General features: G+C 46.7%; 1 protein-coding gene across 1 annotated transcript in view; it reads right to left on the bottom strand.

Annotated features, from left to right (window-relative positions):
- Positions 1-21,833, bottom strand: part of LOC120790327 (phosphodiesterase 4D interacting protein) — a 38,739-nt gene that overhangs the window by 8,630 nt on the left and 8,276 nt on the right. Inside the window, 15 exon segments of the mRNA XM_040127720.1 lie at positions 664-858; positions 1,103-1,252; positions 2,588-2,862; positions 11,145-11,193; positions 11,320-11,555; positions 13,538-14,012; positions 14,870-14,986; positions 15,139-15,304; positions 15,525-15,659; positions 15,662-15,845; positions 16,441-16,607; positions 17,059-17,153; positions 19,967-20,132; positions 21,240-21,494; positions 21,577-21,771. Of these exon segments, the coding sequence (XP_039983654.1) occupies positions 664-858; positions 1,103-1,252; positions 2,588-2,862; positions 11,145-11,193; positions 11,320-11,555; positions 13,538-14,012; positions 14,870-14,986; positions 15,139-15,304; positions 15,525-15,659; positions 15,662-15,845; positions 16,441-16,607; positions 17,059-17,153; positions 19,967-20,132; positions 21,240-21,494; positions 21,577-21,771 (2,860 nt within the window).

Raw genomic sequence — 21,833 nt, 5'->3', positions numbered from 1 at the left:
AATAAGTATCGCTGAGCAGCTCAAGCTGGATGACAGGCTGAGCCAAGGGCGTGGAGGCTGTGGTCCGCACTGGGCTCTGGGTGTTCCATTTCATTTCAGAAGCATTATTTGCACCCTGGTGCTTAAACTGTTGCACTGCACCTTTGGCTTTCTGTTCAGCCATCATCTGTTATTGTCAGGCCGTTCGCTCTACTCGCAAGACAAAATATCTGAAAACTATAACTTACAGTAAGATACACAGGATTCTCCGACCTGCCAGATTCCTGCTTTATTTTTGGCGTTTTTTCTTCTCTTTGTCTTTCTAACATAGTGTGACTGTGATGAATCTTTTTTTTTTTAAATACCCGTGTATCACGACTCTCTGGAAGTTTTGAACGTTTCACCGCGGAGTAGTTGGGGAAAACGCTCGATTCAGGATGTTGGCTGGAGGGTCTGTGCATGTCCACTGACCCGGCTGCTCCTCACCTTCAGTGGGTGAGCGCAGAATAAATGTTTCCCCAAAAAGTTTCCTCCTGGCCGCTGACGATGGTTTGAGTTGGTGCTATTGAAATTCCTAGTCTGGAATGCAGCGCAGTTTTATTGACCTTCAAGCTGTTAGTTGGTAGTGGGTTTTTAACACTCTCCCAAACGCAAACTCATGCATATACAGTACGGTCAACGCACTCTCACTGTCTCCCAGCTGCCTCTGTAACATCTGCAGCTCCTGGTGCACCTCAGCCAGGGAGAAACCCACCCCCCCGCTGCCTTGGTAACGGGTCCGCGGGGCGGCGGGGTTGGGATGAAAGGGCAAGGCTGCACTTTGGGAGGCGAAGGAGGGGGGACTGTGGAGGGGGGCAGAGGTGAAGACTGAGGCTGGAGCTGGGGGAAGAAGAGGACGAAGGAAAAGAAGAGTGGAAGCGTAAAACAGAAAGATGCAGACAGTTGAAAGGACAAAAATGAGAGAGAGGCAGTAAAGGAAAAGAGAAACAGGAACAGCTGTGAGGATCTGAGGTGAAAGTGTAATAACGCAGCAAAATACAGAAAACTGATCAACATAAAGGAAAACTCTGCAGTTTTTTGTCTTTTTTAACAGCCAGGGTCGAAACCTCAAGCCCCCTCCTACCTGTCTGACTCTGCATGTCTGCAGGTTTGTGTGGTGAGGTGGGGCACTGCGTGCCGGGACAGCTGGGACAGGACTGGGTTCTGTGGGTTGAGGTGACGGATGGAGGGACAGACGGATGGCGTGACATGGTGCCACTGTGAGAGTGGCAATCTGGAAATGAAAAGAGTCCGCTGTCATCAAACAACACGATGGGATGAACGGAGTTTGGACACAGACAGCGTGTGTGTCTGTGTGTGTCTGTGTGCGTGCGTCTTTGTGTTTCACCTTTAATAATGTCCGTACTCAAAGCATCACGTTTAGCCGGGACTTTCTGTTATTTGAGATGAACAGAGAGGTCACGTGACAAAAGCCAAGAGCCTGCCTTAAAGGATAAGCGTGGTGATATTCTGTTTACAGTATTTCCTCTTGTTAACAAATCCCATGTGTGGGTCCAAACCAACCTCCACTTTGGATAGAAAACACAATAATCACAAGAACTGTGTTTGTATCCAAAGCCTGACATGTCTTATTCCTCTGAGCCGCGGGCCTCCATTGTTTCCAGAAACTATTATAAACACATCAGTGAGCCGCACTGTTGCTCCGGGTGACACGTTCCTTCATCGCCATGAACACACACACACACACACTGTAGTTTATTTTGACTCGATCCCACACACAACGTCCCGCCGCCACAAACACTCATTAGAGCACAAAACGTGGTGAAAATAGTTCCCAACAAATGCACTGCTTCCTCCTGTTTGAGAAACATTTGATAAAAACTACATTGTCCAGCTGTTTTAGGAATATTATGAGCCCTTTTTAAAAATGTGACCATATGTTTATGAGTTGTTTTCAAAGCTTCAGTCCTAATTAAAGGGGCTCTATGTAAGTTTTCTCTGCCGCCGTGCGTGGTTTCTCGCCGGGAGCAGGTTGCGGTGATGGTCGCTTGCCAAGAGCTCCAGCCATTGTTGCGTTTACAGGAGGTTAAAATACGCCCTCTGAGCAGCGCTACTTCTTCAGGGCAGACTGGACGCTACAGTGAGTCGCTATCGGAAAGTGACGAGACGGGCCGGGGCTAGCTGGGGCTAGCTGGTTAGCGTGCTAACTTTGATAGAAGGGAAGAAGTGATAGAATCAAAACTAGAGTTAACACCGGCGTTGCTTTCCAACGCTGGAGACGGCTCCTGGCGAGTAAAGGAACAAAGCTTGAGGCTGAACTCGCAATGTTTTCTCTAGACTGGTGAGCAAACAGCTGTTAATGCTAACGTTGGCTATGTAGCCGTAGCAAAAACTTACATATAGCACCTTTAAGAAAAAGACTGGGCTCAGAGCTGAGAGCCACAGACAAGCTAGGGAAGTCAGAGAGTGTTGAGAAACAAACTAACACACTGTTGGTTTTGGTCTCTTGGGTTGGGTCAATTATTGTATTGATTACTTCTCTCTCCACGTGTGCATATACCACTGTACAAGCTCATCTGAGGCTCGACGGTGGCCGCCACGCTCTCACCTGTGCCGACCCTGGTAGAAGTCCGTGCTTCCTCCTGACCGAGCTCGCTGGCCGCGTCCACATCAGAGCAAAGCTCCAGGTCCTCGTTCGTGGACCCGTGCTCGTCGGACACATAGGAGATGCGATCTGATTGGTCAGTGGCGTCGGAGAGGGCGTGGCTGCTGCAGGGCGTGTCGGAACGATGAGAATGACGGTGGTGGTGATGGTGATGCTGGTTTAGTTTGGCGCGGAGAGACTCGATGACTTTGTCCTTCTGCTGCAGCTCCTTACTGAGCCTGCACACACACACACACACACACACAATTAAGTCAGTCTAGTTATTTTATTCCACACCACAAACCCATATTCATTTGGTGAATCCCCTACGTGAACTTAAAGGTCAGTAAATACATTTCACTCTAGGTTTTAGTTTTCACTGCCGGGATCAGCAGGATTCATCTGGGTGGGGAGAGTGAAAGTGCAGCTATCGCCCCTCCCTCATTAGCACCACTAAGCATGGCCCTCAACCCCCAGGTGATCCAAAGACAGTTGAGTCTGATGTTAGTAATGTCTGCAATTAGGGCTCTGTCAATGTCAACTGTAAAAATCAACCCAACTGATTCAGTGTTCACAAGAACGAGTTGGACAGGATAAATGATTGAACTGATCCAACTTTTGAAAAACTGAAAGTTTATGAATCTGTGAGGAACAGTTGGTGCAGATAGAACCAATCAATGGTTAAAATATGCCTTAACTTGCTCCTGTACCGGTCTGTCAGATCCGGTTCTGTTAAATACTTGACACCGGGCCACCATGCATGGAAACGTAAAATCCAAGTCCTGGATCATTTAAAAATTGATCTAATACTTAAATAAATCCAGGTACTTTTAAATGAAAATCTGCAGAACTAAAAAAGAAAATAAAAACCTTTACTGCATCAAGAGAACCTGAGAATCTAAGCTGCCTTGTGACTTGAAGGATAATGAGCATTAATGAATAACGATGCACCAGGCGTGTGAGCCAGGTGCCTGCTGATCTGGACTTGTCCATATCGGCTTTGCTGACCGCATTTGCGTTGCTTTGGAGAAGCCTCTTAGTGACAAGGCATCGGATCACGCAGGTGAAAATGCTCCATCAATCACACTTTCACGAGAAAGACTTATTTACGCCGACACGATATGACTGGATGAAACGGACAGACAGAGGGAGGTGGTGGAGGGACAACAGGACAAGCAACACACAAAGAATGACGCGTGAGTTGCGCTTGCAGTGCGTCCCCTACAGCTGATTTAATTACCAGTGACGAGCTGGTACACGGATGCAGTGGTGGAGGTCGTTCATCTGAATCAGCGACAGGCCGGTACACACAGAACAGACACACACGTGTGCATGGGGTTACGCACATGTTCACAGACCCGCATCCACATGATCATTTCAACATTAGAGCCAATCTGATGTCCACGTCTCACTCTCAACTACAACAGAATCTTTCCCTGTGTCGTCCTTCCTTCTCTTCTTTCTTTGCATTTTCTTTCAGAACGGATGCAACTCAAAGTCTAGCAAAGTACGAGTAAAATAACACCTAAAGAAAATACACCCATCTGCTTTCTTCGATGAAGTAAGGTGAGAAAACCAAAATCAATGTCGATATCAAGTGTGTGTGCGAAGTACAGTGCTGGAGTCAGACGGCTTGGAGAGTGGGAAGAACTGGGAAAACGCATAATTCACACATTATTCCAACTCGGTTAGCCTTAGTGCTTAATTCTTCTTTACAAAACCTTTGGGTCTAACTACTGCGTGTCCCATCTTTTTTCTGATTTGTGGCCACTATCGTTGCTTTTTTTTGTGTTCAGTCCAAAACTGTGGGTTTTCACAGTTTTACAATGGCTTCCAGTCAAAACCTCAAAGGCCAATTTTTTGTTTTTCAACCTTTAACAAAAGTGCGTTTAGCTCTGCACCTACACAGTAAGGGCAGGTAAAAAGCCCAAGTCAGGACGTGGTTAGCCTAACGTAGCATATGTGTCTCCGTCCAAAGAAAAATCCAAATTCCAAAATTAAAAAAAAAAAAAAAAATCAAAAAGACACCTAGGAGCAACTCTAAGCCTCAGAGATGAGTTATGCAGTATCTTCTTTGTTCAACTTATGAAAAAACCCAGAAATTTAAAACCAACAAATTTGCAGTTTTAAGGGAATTTGATGCTGGAGTCAGTGCAGCAACTGCGTGCAGCTTCTTCAGAAGTCACGGTGTCAGTGAGGCTGCCAGGTTTGGTCTCGTCGTCACTGTACAGAGACCAAAACCAAAACCGAAACTTGTGCTCACCAACCACGTCTGGCAACTCACGCTATAGCCAGAGAGAGACAATGCACAGACGCGTACTGTCACATACTGACTCCGGGTCCATAGTAATGCCCAGACACAGACGTGAGAATTTTACTTAGATCCATCAGAAATTGTGCCTTTGTTTTAAAAGTGTTATACATTTTTTTTTTTTTTTTTTGGGGGAGGGGGTCTTACTTGTCAACTTGCGTGAGCAGCGCCCTCCTCTCCCTGTCAGTGTGTTTCTTCAGCAGCAGCAGCTCTCTCTCCTGAGCCTTCCACTCCCACAGAGAGAAGGAGAACAGAGAGTCTCTGTACAGTGGGCTGCTCTTTGACAGCATGGCCTTCCACAGGGGAGCCATCACCCACCGTCCCCCCCCTCCTCACGCTCCTCTGGCCGACGGCCCTCTGTCTGGCTACTGACCGGCCATGCCTCCTGTCGGCCCTCCTCTCTCTCAGACCCCCGGGTTGTTTGAATCTTTCTGAGTTGCAGTTTTTCTTCTTCCCAGCTGTGTCTCCGGAGGAAACCGAGCGTGGCTCGCTGGCTTAGCGGCCGCGGTCCTGGTCCTGACCCCTGAGGGCGTGTGACAGCAGGTACAGCAGACAGGCAGAGCGTGAGTGAGGGATAAAGGGATGACTGAACATGTGGACGATCAGGTGAAAAGCAGAGTAAATCCCGATTAGGTTTGGTCTTCCAACGGAGATGGATTTTGGTGGCTCCCTCACACACACACACCTACACACAGATCCTGGGAGTGTATGAGCCGGGACTACAGGTGGTAACACGAATAGATCCCGAATCAGATTCTTAGGTTGTTAAGGATGCAAACTGAAGCCAGAAAATGAAAATGTTGTACAATCTCACTGCAGGTTCGAAGGATTTGTGCATTTGCTGGCATCCAAATGTTTTAGATCCTGCCACGGCAGATCAGTCAGATGGTTTGAGGACAGGAACAGGAACAGCTGCTAGCGCACATCAAGAAGAGTTTATCCAAAGTGCAGCTCAAATAAAAGCACAGTTTTTAGATTTATCCCACCAGATTGGGATGAGATTCAGCATGAAATGAACTCAAATGCTAAAATACAAAATTAGTGACAGTTGAGCTCCGCGGTGAACAAAAAACTGACTGAACTGCCCGAGGAAACCTGAAGCTGCACTCTGGGTCTCCCTCTTTTCTCCTTTTTTTGTCCGTGACTCTGATGAATATTTCTTTTTCTCTTTCTAGCGTTGCCCGTCTCAGGTCCACCAATTAGTCTTTTTTGTGTAGAAGTCTTGAATAGGGACCTGAAAGGAAAGCTTCTCATTACCCTACGGGCACAACCTCTCGTCCACCGGCAGCAGCAGTCCCGAGGGAGGAATGTAGTGTCGAATGAGCGGCATGGAGAGGGAGGAGAGGGAGAGAGGGATGTGCGTATAAACGGATGTCCGGATCCCGGGGGCTTGTGTGTTCACGCTCCACCAAACATCAGAGAAAGAGAAACAGAAGCTGAATGAACGATCATCCACAAAGCGGCACTTCCTCTTTCTCTGCTTGTTTGTGCGTTTTCAGGAGACATCTGTCCACCTGCCAACTCATGCAAGCTTCCTCTCTGATGCAAGAGTGAATTTATAAAACAAGAAGTGCGGGTCTTCCTTTCACCAATTGCTAGGAAGTTGAAAAGTCTAAAATGTAGAAATGTGTCCCGCACTGAAAGAAGAAGCTTCAGGATGGTCCTCACAAGAAGAAAACTTTACATCCGGCTTCAGCTTGAGGAAAATCCAAGAACCGATACAGCGAATAGGCGGAGAAGCAGAACAACTCAAGTCAAACCGGCACCATCCCAGTCCACAAATAAAGAAAATCCAGGTTTATGGTGACACAACAGCGATGGGAGCACTGCTGGATGTTCAGCACCATGTGCTGCTCCCGATAGAGTGAAGCCAAACTGAGGCTCTCTCTGTCCGGCTTCATCCCTCTGCTGCTCCCGCTCACGTTTTCTCTCCCTCCCTCTCTCTCTCTCTGTGGTTAGCTGCTCCTGACCTATTTCCCTCCCCATTCGAGGTCTTAATAACTTAACCTGATTAGAGGCCATGTCAACGTGCCCCGAGCCCGACGCAGCCAGCAAAAGCCTCAGCGGCGCAGTCACACTGGCGATGCACTTATCAATGATACATGTATTTAACTTTACCACGGTCACAGAAAATATTTCTTTATTTCCCCCTCAGTGATTTTAAGTCTGTTAAACTCATCTTATTCCACACTGCCTGGCGGTACTTTGTATACAGGCTTGTTCCAGCTCTTCTTTGAATCTCTGTGATGTTCGCAAAATGAAGAGATTATAAATGACCCGTGCGCCATTTTCCATGCATTTTGCCCCAAATTCAGCCTCGTGTATTCGGTATCTTGGGGATCTCCACTAGGCTCTAAAATAAATCTCTGTGTTTAAATTATACTTGGCTGTGCAGCATGCACGCCAGAGCAGTAAGTTAGCCTTGCCTTTGTTTGACTTTCGTCGTTGTTTTTATGGTATAAATTTAGCACGGTTGTAAAAGACGGATCTCGTTCCTCAGTGTCTTCTGTCCAGGTGAAAATACAGGTTGAATGAGTGAATGAATACATATCAGTATATCTAGTTTAGATTGGTGCTCGGGCTGCAGGTAACCATGGCAGCAGCACTGACGAAACTAACCCCCATGGACAGCGACTGAAGCGCTTTCCTTCCTTTGGGAAGTCTTTAAATGGGTCTTGACACTATTAAAAGGAAGAAGTTTTAAAAAAAATGGTCTTAAAACTGTCTTAAAAAACGTCAAACTTATGATTGAATTATTCATTTAGGTTTGTCGAGTCGGTTATAATTATATCCTGAATGCTTTATTGGTACATTATGAATCTATTGCAGACTGGATATCTGATTCTGTAAGTTGAGCACAGGTGTTCTTCATTACTGGCTACAATAATAAACTCTCATCAAAACGTCGTCAGCTGATATTTGCCTCCGCCTCGTCCATTATTTTCTGATATCGGGACACCTCCTCTTGCATTACCGTCCCTTGGTTGTCTGTACATCTACATATTTACACACACACACACACACACACACACACACACACACACACACAGTGTATGTACACTCAGGATCAGCCTAAATCAAATGGCTGTTGCGGAAACACACGCGATAATTCTCCTTCACATCTGGTCAGCCATCTGTGCTACAATGACAGGATGTTAGATTAATGCAGACCTCTCTCTCTCTCTCACCCTCTCTCTCTCTCTCTCTCTCTCTCTCTCTCTCTCTGTCTGCCTCTATGTCTCTCTGTCTCTCTGAGGGGCAGCGCTAATTATTCACGGAGCATTGTTTGTTTAGTCTTTCCTACCCAACAGCAGTGGTCGGCCGATAAGGACCAAGCCAGTCTTCCAGCGGGTTTTAGCTCATTTCCCTGAAACTGATTCACGCTGTTACACCGTGACTGTTAATTACCTGTCAGCCATTTTTGTTACCGATTTAATAAGCTGCTTTTTTCCACCTTTCAGGCAGCCGTTTGATTCTTTCCATCTCATTCAGGTGCGAGAATCAAAGGGCCGTGTTATGAAACAGAATTAGGTGTCATGTTACATGTGAACAAACGGTGCGTTCATCACCTATACAGGACAGATGAGTGTCTCTGGCAGTGCCTGGGCCTAACTGAGCCCTATTTATATCTAAGGTTCATAAAACTCTCTAATCAATGAGGCTGAAGAGTCTGTGTTTTACTAATTCTTTGTGATAAACGATTTTCTACTGAAGAAATAGTCCTCACGAAAACTACTCACACCGATTGGTAGATTATGCAGAGAAAGGCGGACAAAAAAAAAAATCCAATGTTTTTAGCGCCACAAACTGTACAGTATCATACTGCAGTCATTTTGGCAACACAAGTTTTGGCAGAGAGTCTTTGAAAGCCTCGGCATTAAAACAGAAACTTTAAAACTGCGTCAACTGATTTTTTGGAGACTTGGAGGCAGCACGACAAACTGAAAATGCACCATCTGAAATACTATCACCATATAAGGTTTGGTTAACATATTCGCCAACCACTGACTTCAGACATTCAGTAGACACAGAACAACACGATCCTCCCATTGGGGCGGTGTTTGAGTCCGCCTGATGAGTGTTGAACCCAATATTTACTCTCCTTTAACTCTGGTTTGGTCTCCACCACCTTCTGAGAAAAATATTTGGCTCTTTAGCAACTGGTTACGTCCACTTTATAGCGGGATTGTGGCGGAAAGCCAAAACCATGAGCTTAAAGAGGCTAAAGAGAGCAGCTGATAATTAACTGTGGGCTAAGCACTACGGGTGACCCCTTTCACAAGTGACTTAATTCACTGATATTCTAAAAATATTGGTTAGTGGAGCTTTTGTGAAATTATGACATTCTTTCTAGTGTTTTCCCTTTAGCTCTGCTACTAGTGCAGCAACAAAATAAGGATATGTTGTTCATTCTGTGATAAAGAAAGAAGGCAACAGCAGGGCTTTAGACCCTTTTGTCCCTCTTGCATAACTCCGCTTGTCCTGATCTCACTTGTGCCGTCCTTACGTTTTTCTGTCATTCGTTCCCCTCGCCACGTCTCTCTGTCTCTTTTTGCTCTCTGCCCGATTAGCTGACCGATCAGCCGGACAGTTAAGGTCCGCGCTCAGACATCAGCTGTGCCCTGCGGGTCACGACACCCCGGCGAAAAATAAATGAGCTGTATGGCTTGGATGAATGGTGGTGGCGGGGAGGAGGGGGGTGGCCCAATCATGGTTCTGCCCTGCGGTGTGGTGATGTCAAAGGACTTTGGGGTTTTGTAACGCAGTGACGTCAGAGCAACGTCCCTGACTTAACAAACTGCTGAAGGGCCCTGACGTCGAGCCAGCTGCGACCAGGAGCAGGTAATGAGACTTGACACGGCGCGTGAGGACAAAGATGAATAAAAGAAAATTAAACAGGCTGCATGTGGGACAGAGAGCACGGAGATGCAAAACAAATTTTAAGATTTTCTCATATTTTAGCACAAAAATACACGATTTGGCTGACCTGTTCTAATCACACGAATACGTAGCCATCGGTTCGTTGTGGGGTGTTGAACCGGTACGTGCAATACCGTAATCGTACATTTATGAAGCGAACCGCGACGACAGACGACAACGTGATAAACTTTAAGCGGATGTCGTGGCGACGGGGACAGAAATGCAGCATTCACAGTGACTCGTGGAAGATGCAGGCGACGGTCACCAAACACAAAGAGGCGACCAAAGGTATCGCCTCATTACTTTTTGGTGGCGTTTCTAGAGCCTTGGCCGTTTGTCCCGTATGAAGGTGATTAGCGGAGAAGCCCACAACACACTGCAGCACTTGAACGTAGCATAAACTTTTCAAATGTAAAAACATTTATGAGAGAAACAGATGAATACATTTTTGAAGCCAATCAGCCTCCCTCCAAAATATATCGCGGTACACCCTTCATCAGTATTCATGCAAACAGCTGAAACATTTTGAGAACCACATTTACAGAATATGTTACTTTCAACAAGAAGAATTTGTACCATTTCCGTTAAGAACGTGTGAAATATCTGATGATGAAGGGGGCACAGCTCCAGCGCAATGCTAATGTTGTGATAAGACAGAAATCATCACATTTGAGAATTATTTAATATTTCCCCATGAAACGTATCTAATCTAATGTATCTTTAAAAATGAAAAATCCTTAAATGACACTGTAAAACTACACCGACTCAAACCGCCAGCCGTGGTGAGCCGGCAGTGATCATGCCAGCAGATTGGCTCCTGGCTAGCTGCTGCTAGCGTGGCTCATCAGTCACATGAGCCTTGTCTCGCCGGTTTGTTGAGGTTTTGTTGAGCTTGAAAATTGTTTCCAAAAATGTTTAACAATGGCTTCTCTATCAATACTATACCAAATCACCCATAGAGAAGCACTTCCAGAGAGACATCTCGCCCATCCACGTCCCTCTGGTCGTTACGCAGCCCACACGCACTGTCCCTCTCTCATTCATTAGCCAATTAGCTGTTCCACTAATTAGCCAGTGAGGTCTTCAGTCATTATCGAGCCATCATTCTGCCCCGAGGTACAAATATCCGCCACGGCGTCACACACCAATACTTTCCACTGACCAACCTCAAGCCTACCGTTATTACAGGACTCAACCCCACGCCTGAAACGATCAGACAGTGCACACACGGGACATGGTACAGAACTGCACACACACAACATACACACAGAGAAGTAAATGAGCACTGACCGGATGGCGAGCAGCTCTGTCTTCTCATCTGGATCTTCAGGATGATCTCCTGAGGTTATGATATCATTTGTTTTTATATTTCGTTACACTCTAAATGAATCAGACAGTATTTAGACTCCATTTACTGGCTGCATGTAACGGCGCATAATGAAATAAATAGAACCGGCCGACTCACGTCCGCTGATCTTCGCGCTGACTCTCTGTGCCAGAGCGCTGCTCTGAGCCAGCTGGTCCCTGAAGCTCTGGCCCATGTAGTAGTCGATGTCGTTGGCCCTCAGCAGCTCCTCGAAGGCCTTGGTGGTGTCTCCCAGGTGCTGGGTGAGGATGTGGCACACGCCCCGACCCTCCCTCAGCCGCTGACGGAGGTGGGACAGCTCCCTGGCCTGAGCCTGGATCAGAGTGTCGAATTTACTGCGGAGAGGGAAGAAGAGAAACGACAGTCAATCAAACTTTCAACCAGCTCACAAAAACAACACACAACAATACTATTCCCCATTCTATTCTTGTCTTAACTAACTATGTGTACCCGTAACAGTCGGGACATTCTGAAGTCTCGCTAGAAATCTCTTTAACTGTTTTATGAAAGCTATTTTTATTCCGGGCCTCTTTTTTTTTTAATAATGTTATTCCAATTAACAACCGTTATATTTACATTTACATTTATTCATTTGGCGCTTTTATCCAAAGCAACTCACAAGTCGAGGACAACACTCAAAGCTTCAGTACGGCAGGAGACCCTGAAGTAAGAACTAAGTACTGAACCTGTTCAAAAGACAAAGAAGTGAACCGACAGTTAGGCTAGTTAGGCCTGTTAGAGGTGTTTGAACACTTTCTTTTCTTATGTCTAGTTTGTAATAGTGTTTTGTTGGCTGTTTTAAAACACACACACAACCCTAAAGAAGGTTTAAAGGCTACAGGTCAGCCGGCCAGGAGAGGCTGGGATTCATTCTCTCAAGTTCCCGTCTTCTCGAACAATTCAGGACAGGACGCAGCGCTTGGTTCTGAACAGTTTGCTCGTACAGACCCTGCAGATCCTTTTACAGATCCTGTTTAGCCTCACTGGGACATTTGCACGCCCCTATGCAGATGTGACAAAACCAACAAACAACACAACCGGGTTTAATGTGCTCGGAAATAGAAAGAAAGAACAGCTTTAGATAGCAGATGTCCCCATTTTACCTGTAGCGTTGTCTCTATGTCTAGTCCAAGACATCTTCTCGACCCTGACGATGCTCTTTTTGTAACCGGCTCAATAGATTTACTCTAAATTGTGGGGCCCACCTGGTGTTTTTCTCCTTTAGTGTACGCATTTCTGGCTCTGAACGCTGGACTCAGGACTCAGTGTGGGGTCACTTGTGGTGAGGGGGAGACTTTTAGGACCCGATTCAGCTTCGCCATGTCGGTGCCGGAGCTTCGCTGTAGCCACAGTTTGGTTACACATGGCAAATGGGACAGCATGTTCCCGACTTCGTGCCGGTTAATCCCCCCGGACTGTCAGGCAGCCGAGTTTACGTAAAAACATCTGCGGTCACGCTTGATGAACGCGGACTGATACTGACGGAGAGTGAGGGGCTGCTTAATGCCTGCAGTGATTAAGGGATCACTGTCCAGGCTGGACCATATCACTACCGGCTGATAGGCACAGTAAAGTTGCTCTGGGTAGATTTCATATTATCTTTATTAAAAGTTCGACGCAGGATTTTTGCTCGTTTTAGCTCGTTTATGACATTTCATTTATACCGAGCCTTAATTCACTGAAAACGAAGAGAGACACAGGCCTTTGGCTAAAGCGTCTGAAATGGGCTTTACTCCTTATTTCCCCTGTTTCATTACCATATTTTATCATATTTTGATGAGGTGTCTCCCTGTTCTTCCATCAACTTTACATGTTTACATGAGTTCAGTGTATTAACCGTTTCCACAAAGCTGTTTCCACCTGTGCATCAACAGAATTGTGTCACACTCACCACTCTGCTGAAAACACTTCCTCCTTCGTAGGAAAAACTAATTATTTCTGCTCCCACTTTGCCGTATTTTCAACCACTATTTGGCGATATCCAATCACTTCCTGCACACTCCCTTTTACATTAAAGGCCTTTAAGATGCTCTCAGGGCACGATCCCTGCTTTTTGTGGCAGACTTTTGGCAGGAAGGGAATCACGCCCCCCCACTTTATTTATCACCGCATGAACCGACAAAACTCTACAGGATGCAGGTAAATCAGAAGAGAAAAATCCATTCATTAAAAAAAAAACCCTTGTATCTCAAGTTGGGAGCAGCAATGAAATGACAGGACGTGTCAGAGTTACAGGAACTTGATTTATATATGTAACAGCTTTTCTAAATAAATAAGAAAAGAAAAAGAAAAGAGCTGTTGCGTTTCTGTCACTCACCCCGGCCAGGTGGCAGACTTCCCGTCCTGGTCGACAGACTTCTTGCCTCCTTTCCTCAGCTGGTTCTCCAGCGCATCCACACGTGACACCAGCTCCTGGAGGCCCTTGTCCGGGTGAGGGTGACGAGGCGAGGCCAGCGCACCTCCATCAGATGACTGCCAGCCCTCGTCGTCCTCTGTGCCGCTCTGTGAGGACGAGGCCTGGAAGGACCAGTTGACCTTGCGAGGTGTGGAGGGACCGAAGTCGCCGGAGGTGGAGAGGGAGTGGAGGCGGCTCTGGAGCCCGCGGATCACTCCCTGAGAGCGGGACAGCTGCGAGCGAAGGTCCTCGACGAGACGCTGGAGAGACGGCACCTCGTCCCCATAACCCGAGCTCTGGGTGGCGGTTTTAGTAAAGGCGGAGCTGCTGCCGCTGCCGGCGGGCCACCACTGGGAACCACAGTCGAGAGACGTGCACATCTCCAGATCGTCGAACTCTGTCAGGTAAAATACAGCAAACGCATTCATCAGATTCGTCTGGCTCCTGGGAGCAGCATCAAACAGAAGTAAAAGAAACAAAGCAAAACCTTAGTTTCACTTTGAGTCAACATCATCCACGTTTTCTCTCGGGTGCCACTTTATTAGGTCAACCCAGCTAAAGCGAATGCAGTCTGATACAACAGCCGAGTAATAAAACCAAAGCTTCATGACAGTTCAGTTTTTGTTTAAACTGTTTTATGGAGGTTTATGGCCTTTTTTTAAGCTTGTTGAAATACGAGAGGTGTTTTTAATATTTATATCAGTGAGTTTCTGCTCACGTAAAAAGTGCTATACAGTACGGATGACAATTTATGTTTCAGCTGCGATGACTAAATATAATAACTGGGTATTAAAAGGGATACAATCTGATAATAACGTATAATAATATGCAATTAACAATATAGTTACTAGAATAACTATAGCACTACTTTTGACCCAGTTACAAAGTACTTAAACAAAGAACATGGGGGAAAATCATGAAATTATAAAATGAAACCAGATAAAAGAGAAGAAAAACAGAATAAACAAAATGCTACAGCGTTTTTTAAGGGAAAAATATGTCGGTAAACAGCTGAACGTTACCCTTCACTTTTAGAGGTGTGCTTTGCTACCCTCTGGTGTTTCTGAGGCACCGTTACAGCTCTACAGCAGCACAAGTTGCTGTTGTCAGGAACTGTACTGATATCAGTGGTTTTACATCCCTTCAACCCTGCCCCGAGAATGAACCGTCCCCTTTCAGTCTCTTTGAACAAAGCCAGTTTTAGAAGAATCCTCGGAGTAATCAAGCGGTCTGGCGCGAGTACCGGATGAGTACCTGGGCTGCTGGTGTCCTCCCTCTCGGCCTCATTCTCGCTGCGGCCGCAGGTCTCGTAGCCCAGATCCTGCAGGTCCACCTGGACCTGCTTACTGTCCTGCTGTACTGTCGTCTCCGCTGCAGAGGCACAGGAGAAGAAGTGTTTGCAGGTGACGTCGCTAAAATCCACCTTTTCAGGGGGCGTCAGGCGTCATCAGACATGCCAGTTTGGCTTATTGCTCAAAATAAATACAGAAACAATTGCACGTGAGTAAAATCAGTCCACTCACTGAGCAGGTCCCTGTAGTCTTTGAGCTGCTCGGCCTGGGCCTGCACTGTGGCCTCGGACACCATCAGCCTCTCCTTCAGCTCTTTGCTCTTCTGCTGCAGACGGACTGTCCTCTCACTCCTCGCAGGCTGCCTGCGGGACGGCAGCTCGCCGTCCGGGTCGTCAGCCTGGATACAGGAAGAAGGAAGAAGAAGGATTGTGACGGCTGGTGACTCATTCTCCCTCTCTTTCTTTTTTAGGATGGCTTTACTTTCATGGAGGAAAAAGTAGGTGGGACCAGTTTCATAGTCTAACAACTGTTAAATAACATCTGGGACAACAAATTGGACAAAAGTCTAGACAATGCCCATTAAAAAGAAACAAAAAAGGTGCGTTATGGTCCCTCACCTGTGAGGAGGTGGTGAGCAGGTGCAGTGACTCAGGTCTGGCGGCTCTGTTCTTCCTCTGCTCGTCACTGGTCTGGATGTTGGTCTGTGACGGAGACAGCTCTCCATCCCAGGCTTCCCACATCGCCAAGCTTCCTCCTCCTCCTCCTCCTCCTCCTCCTCCTCCACCCCTTCTATGGTCACATCCAGCTCCTCCTCCTCATCCTCCTCTTCGCCCTCCAACACCTTCTGCTCATCACTCTGCTCGCCGTCCGGCTGCAGCCCCTCGGTCAGCTGACGCTTCAAGTCCTCGTTCTCTGCTTGTAGGCCGAACAGAGCTTTCCTTTTGCAACAGAAAGAGAGGTGGTTACAGATCAGCTTTTGCCCTCCAGTTTTCATAAAAGGCCTTAATGCAGCTTTAAGATTGAAGGAAAAGGCCCAAACCAACAATGTATTAGTCCCGCACTCACTGATTTCTGAATTTCCGTACAACTAAACGCTCGAGTCAGATGCTCTGAGCCCGGAATAAGTCGACACAGAGCTCTCATCAGCGCGGCCATCAGCTCCGAGCCCGCTGGCTCCTACTGAAGATGGAAATCTTTAAAAACACCTCACTGATATGTAGTTTCATTTCTTAGAAGGAGGCTCAGGAATTGGTCAAAACAGTCGGGCGCTGCAGTTTCTCAGCAAACGTTACTCAAATAAGAGGCTCAACAGGGGACTATGTTCAGCGGCGGACTAATCTAGTATTCTGGCAGCAGCACGGTGTGTGTGCGGGACCGGGGCTAAATGAACTACAGTGGCTGTCAGGCTTCGGACAGGACTTGTGTGTAGGATACATTCATCGTTGGTTTGGGGGCTTTTCGTGGGATTTGGTGATAATAAGAAAAAAAACAACCAATCTTTGCAGCCTTGTCCCATCAGTGACTCTTTTTTACCTCATCTGTGAGAGCGAGGAGAAGCCGGCCTTCTCCAGCTGAGCTTTCAGCTCTCCCAACTCTCTCTCCACCGCCCTCTTCTGCTCCACCAGCTGTTTGACCTCCACCAGCCCCTGGCCTTCTAAGAACAGGTCCTGTGACGGAGCCTTTCCCGGGCCTCCAGAACCCTGTTTAGACGGACGGTCAGAATTCTTGCTTCATGATTAGCCACGAGCCCCTGAGGTCTTACTTGATAGTCAAGCACCATTTCAGTTATGCAAGTGAACGCATTTCTTTTTGAGGGATTTATGTGCTTATGTAAATGGACCAGAGCTACAAGAGTAGCTTCATGCCTCATAAAACTCCATCCTGTATCAGTGTTGTCTTATCTTAACACACTTGCTGTTGATGGCGACACGATTCAAACCCCAGACAATGTTTTGAAAGCTGCAGTGATTAAATCAGGGGAAATACATCTTGTGCATTATTTTACTTCAGCATTTCATATCTGTTGCCTCTGGAAACCTCAAGTCCAAAGAGGCTAAGAAAAAAATGTGTGGGCCGCTGATTCGACATCGGTGCTTGAATTTGGAGATTCCCAGGTGCTTACGGAGATGTTCGGGTCTGTCGCGTTCTCACCTTGGCGGCCAGTTTGGACTCCTCCTCATCAACGCTCTCCGTGTACTCGCTGTTCAGATCATCGCCGGCCTCGTCGTCTTCCTCTGAGCTCAGTTCTACAAGAAGCAGGAAAAGAAGTAAGAATTCTGCCCTTTTACGTTTCTGTTCACTTCGGTTTTCTGTTCAACTTGTGACTCTGCGCAGTTCAGCAGCCACTGAGTGTCACGGAGAAAACATCTGTTTCTTTCTGAAACAGCTGCGCAAACAGTTGAGCTGACTACCTGACATCCTTCCCTTTCCCGATGATTCGTGATGCAACGGCGGCTACGCTACTGAGCTTTGGACGCGTATGCGTTTGAGCATGTGGACGTGTAAGCGGCTCGTTCTTCCCATGACCTTTTAAACCACCAGTTAGTTACTGCGCGGTGATTTAGTTTAAACAGCGACACGACGGACGCCCCCCTGAAACGCTGATCTGGGATCTGCGCGGAGCGAATTACACGTTCCTGGGTCAAATTGTGTCACGCTGAGTTACACGCTGACTCGTGGCTGGGATGTGAGCCAATAAAAAGGCTTCTCGGCCAAAACGGTGGCCCACACTCATACAGGCCAACGTGTTTATCCCGAACAGGATTACGGGTAATCTGAGCCTGTGGACTTTCACGTACGGCATGATAAATCCTGAATGTACCGAAAGGTACTGAGGGGAAAATGTGGCGGCGTGAGTCAAAGGCTGAGGAGGGCCTGCCTCTTACTTGCATCATCAGTGCCATTTTTATAAAGTCACGCATTCACACTCCATTTTCTCGAAGCGTGTAACCCCCCCGAGTGTCTGAGAGTTTGGGGGATTGTAACAAATCCAGGAGGAGTGGTTGTGTTTCTTATATTCTTCAGAACATGTTTACTTACATTGTTTATGTGACTGTTTTAGGCAATCAATGAATTACTTGATGAATTAATAAAAATCAAACGAATTATATTAGTGCCAGTGTGGAGAATTATTTCCACGCAGACCATCATGTAGAAGATTACGTCAATATATTAATTCAGTGTTAATGTTAAATGAATCAAGATTATTAAAACATTTTGCAGCCCTGGTAACTTTGCAAACTGAAAACCAGGACTGACCTCACGTGTGCAGTGTTAAGTATGTGATGCGGATCATAGTTGTGTAGTTTTGGTGCTTGGGTCAGGCACAGATCCACAGGGGGAGGAGAGAAGGGGCGATGTTGTTCCCCTGCAGCTCCACTACTGTGTAAAGTGTCTGTTCTCGGCGACCGAACCCGTAAACACCCGTGTTCATTCATGTCGTGGAGAACAATGAACTGCAAGGACTCGGGACGGTGCACAAACACACAGTTATTTCAGAAAATCGTGAACGCGTGATGGAAGTACTGCATGTTTATTTACTGAGCTGCTCGGAAACATGTTCGAGTCCAGAGGTTTATAAATTCACTGAACGTCTGCAGTGCAACGAACGTGGCTGAACTCTGTCCCCACATTGGTTGAACCTCTCAGACAGGCTGCACAGACACAAACATTCTTCTGTTTTATGGGGAAGACCAATACGAAGAAAAAGAAATCATCCATACCTACTGTGCTCCAGTGTGACACTCGATTTTGTAAGATTCACTCATAGAACAATGGAACTGATGGTTGCTGAATTGCACAGAGTCTCAGAACATCACAGAAGCAAAGATACGTTTGAAAAATCGGAGCATTTTCTCCACAGAAGGCAGCTGTAAGCCAAGTGTACAGGATCACAAGAATAAAAGCAATGTGGAATGTCTCATATGTTCATATTGTTCAGTAAAGAGCATTTTACAGGATTCAGAAAAAGACTAATTCGTGCCGCTGATCATGCAAAGGCACACACACACACACACACACATGCACAGTACTATATAATAGGACTGATAATACAGAACATTTTCAACCACATTTAACGGGCAAAATGATGCCGTGTTGACCTTCATACTAAATATAAAATATCTTGGGATATTTAAGAAGAAAGCAGTTGAATGAATCGTGCAGTCACAATATCTGCACTGAAACATTAACGAAGCCATTAAAGGAATTTTTTTTCCAAAGCGGTTTCCTGGTTAAACCGGTGGCCACTCAGGACGTCACCAAGATAGAGAAGTTGAAGAGCTTTGTACCAACATGACGTAAAATTCGTTACATTTACAAAACAAATGAAAAACAAAAGTAATTCTACCAATTTTCAGACTTTAATGCCCCGACGGTGGAATCATTTTGGCTAATTGGATCTGCATTTTGATGGATATCAAGAAATGACTTATTAGCACTGCTCCTTTTTATTTTATTATCCCTTCTGGTTTCAGGCATGGTCCTGGTCCCTTCTGAGAAGTACCTCTTTCGGGTTTACAATCGAAAAAGCCAGAATCCTACCGAGCCCATTTACAGAGGAACAAACGTGGTAAAAATGTATTTTTTTTCCCCACTGTTCTGTTTTCAACGCCCTCCTGTTACAAAACACGTTGGTCGTGATGTTGGGATCCTCCATTAGTTTGAGCAGATAGAAATGTGAGGCTTTGTGCTTTCACTGTACGTTTGCCAAGGCTGAAGCCTTAACTCATCATGTGCAAATGAATGAAACGGACTCTTCTCTCATCAGTGTTAAGAAACATGCAGGCTTGTGGAGACTGAGCGACAAATAGGGTTAGAGGTCAAAGGTCACGCTCGTGCCCCAAATCCCTCCCGTTTCCACCACTGCTTGAGACAAAGAATGTCCAGTGTTAGTATTTTCACCCACAGGGTCTCAAGGGTTAGATTTACGGTAAATTAGCACAAAGACCACCACCACAGTGAGTCACTCCACTCGGACCCCCCCACACCGCAGTCACCGCTCCCGGCTGCCGGGGGAGTCGCCGCTACAGATACTGTCCCATGCTTCTCTGATGCCCACCTCCAAACTCGGGCTGCCTGCTGTGGGGCCGGTCTCGGCCCAGGACGGGGCCTCTGGCCGGGGCACCGTCCTGCTGGAGCAGGCTCTCCCTCAGCTCCTGAACCTCCTGGGTCAGTCGCTCGACCAGTGGGAGGCCTGAAGGATCCGCCATCTGCCTCTGAAAGTCCTGTAGTTCACACACACACACACACTTTTTCATAACAGCAGATCAAGGATGATACATTTTTAACATGTCGGTTCTGTTGCACTTTATATCAACTACTGCTGCTCTCTGTGTCCGTTGTGTTTCGGTAAATATTTTGGATGAATATATCTCGAATGTGGCCGGAAGGCTGGAGTCTGAACAAGTGCTGCCATATGAATTTACCTGTCGGAACAGTCGAATGTTGACTCATTATAATTTAAAAGTCTGCGATTACATTTGTAAAAGTACGCATGGGTTCACCGTCCTGTGAGTTTATCTCCAAATTTGGTGATTTTGAATTTTTCGGGAAAACTGAAGGATCAAATCTTTCTCCTCAGGTGGAGAAACGTCTCCTGCTTCTTGAGATGTTTGAACTGTTTAAAAGCCACAGGATCATCTGAAAAATGCAGGGTGACAAAGCTGGAAACCAGGATCTGTCTCTTAGCTAATGACAAGCTGATGTTTTAGAGACAGGTGGTTTTCCAGAACAGTTAAGTTTGGTTTGTTGTATCTAATAAACTCATCAATAAAACTAAACTACATACATACATACATTATATTCTCGAACTGGCGCCTTCATGTTCCCCAACTGCAGAGAGAACCAGACGTTTATTTTTGACTTTCCCTGTTTTCCTCACTGTATTTTATCCTATTTTAGTGAGACGTCTCACCTACTGTGGTGCCGTTCGCTGTTAATACAACCCTAACACTTGCTCTCTGTTTTTACCTGTTGTCTCCATAAATTTGCTCTACTGTGTCTTCCCTCAGTTTCGCTTTTGAACACAAACACCGTTCTCATCCACCTGTTTGCTCCAACCATGTAGTCGAACATTGTCAAGCTACTGTGAGTGAAACTCAACCCTTCCTTCAAATGCTTCCAGTGCTTTTCCTGGCAGGCGTCAGCAGGAAGTTTTGTTGACCAAAACCAAACAAAACAATTGGAACAATGAAAACTTGTGACAAAAAAAACGCATTTTTGTTGGTTTTGTTGGTGCGGGGTTCGATCTGACATGACTCTTTACGCTGTGGTGAATTTACGGCGTGGACTATTAGACTGTAACGTCAGTGGTCCCTCGGTCTCTCACTGACCCTGATGACCTCCTCCTTCACTTGCAGTGTCCTGCTGAGGGAGTCCAGCCTGGCAGCCTGACTCCTGCTCAGCTCCCGGTTCTCCTTCTCCCTCCTCAGGGCCAGACGCAGCTCCTCCTGCACCGCCCGGAGCTCCGCAGCCGAGTCGGTTTCAGAGTCAGGCCTGGATCCGAAACCTGAGCTCAGCTGTCTGCGGAGCTCCTGGAGCCTCGACGTCTGCTCGCTCATCACCTCACCGAGCCGGCTCGCAGAGTCCTGGAAGGTGCGCACTGTCAGTTTTTCTGCATATGACTATTTTGCTAAGTCAAAGTGTTTGCACCGAGCTCCTCTGCTCTACCTGAATGTACTGGTCCCTGGAGCTGATGGCTGTGAGCAGACCCTGGACCTGGTCCTGATGCTCCTGGGCCTGACGGGTCCGGTCGCCGAGCACTTCCTGGAAGAGGCGGTCTTTGAGCTGGAGGCGGACCTTCAGCTCCTCCAGAACATCGCTGGGAGCGGACTGGATCTGTCCCAGCAGGGAGCAGCGCAGATCCTACGGCCGAGAGAGGAAGAAACATGGAGAGAAAGATCCACTGAACGGGGCTGAGATGATCG

This window comes from Xiphias gladius, chromosome 6, assembly GCF_016859285.1.
Source record: "Xiphias gladius isolate SHS-SW01 ecotype Sanya breed wild chromosome 6, ASM1685928v1, whole genome shotgun sequence".
Classification (NCBI taxonomy): Eukaryota; Metazoa; Chordata; class Actinopteri; order Istiophoriformes; family Xiphiidae; genus Xiphias; species Xiphias gladius.
This window is presented reverse-complemented; position numbering and strand designations above follow the sequence as displayed.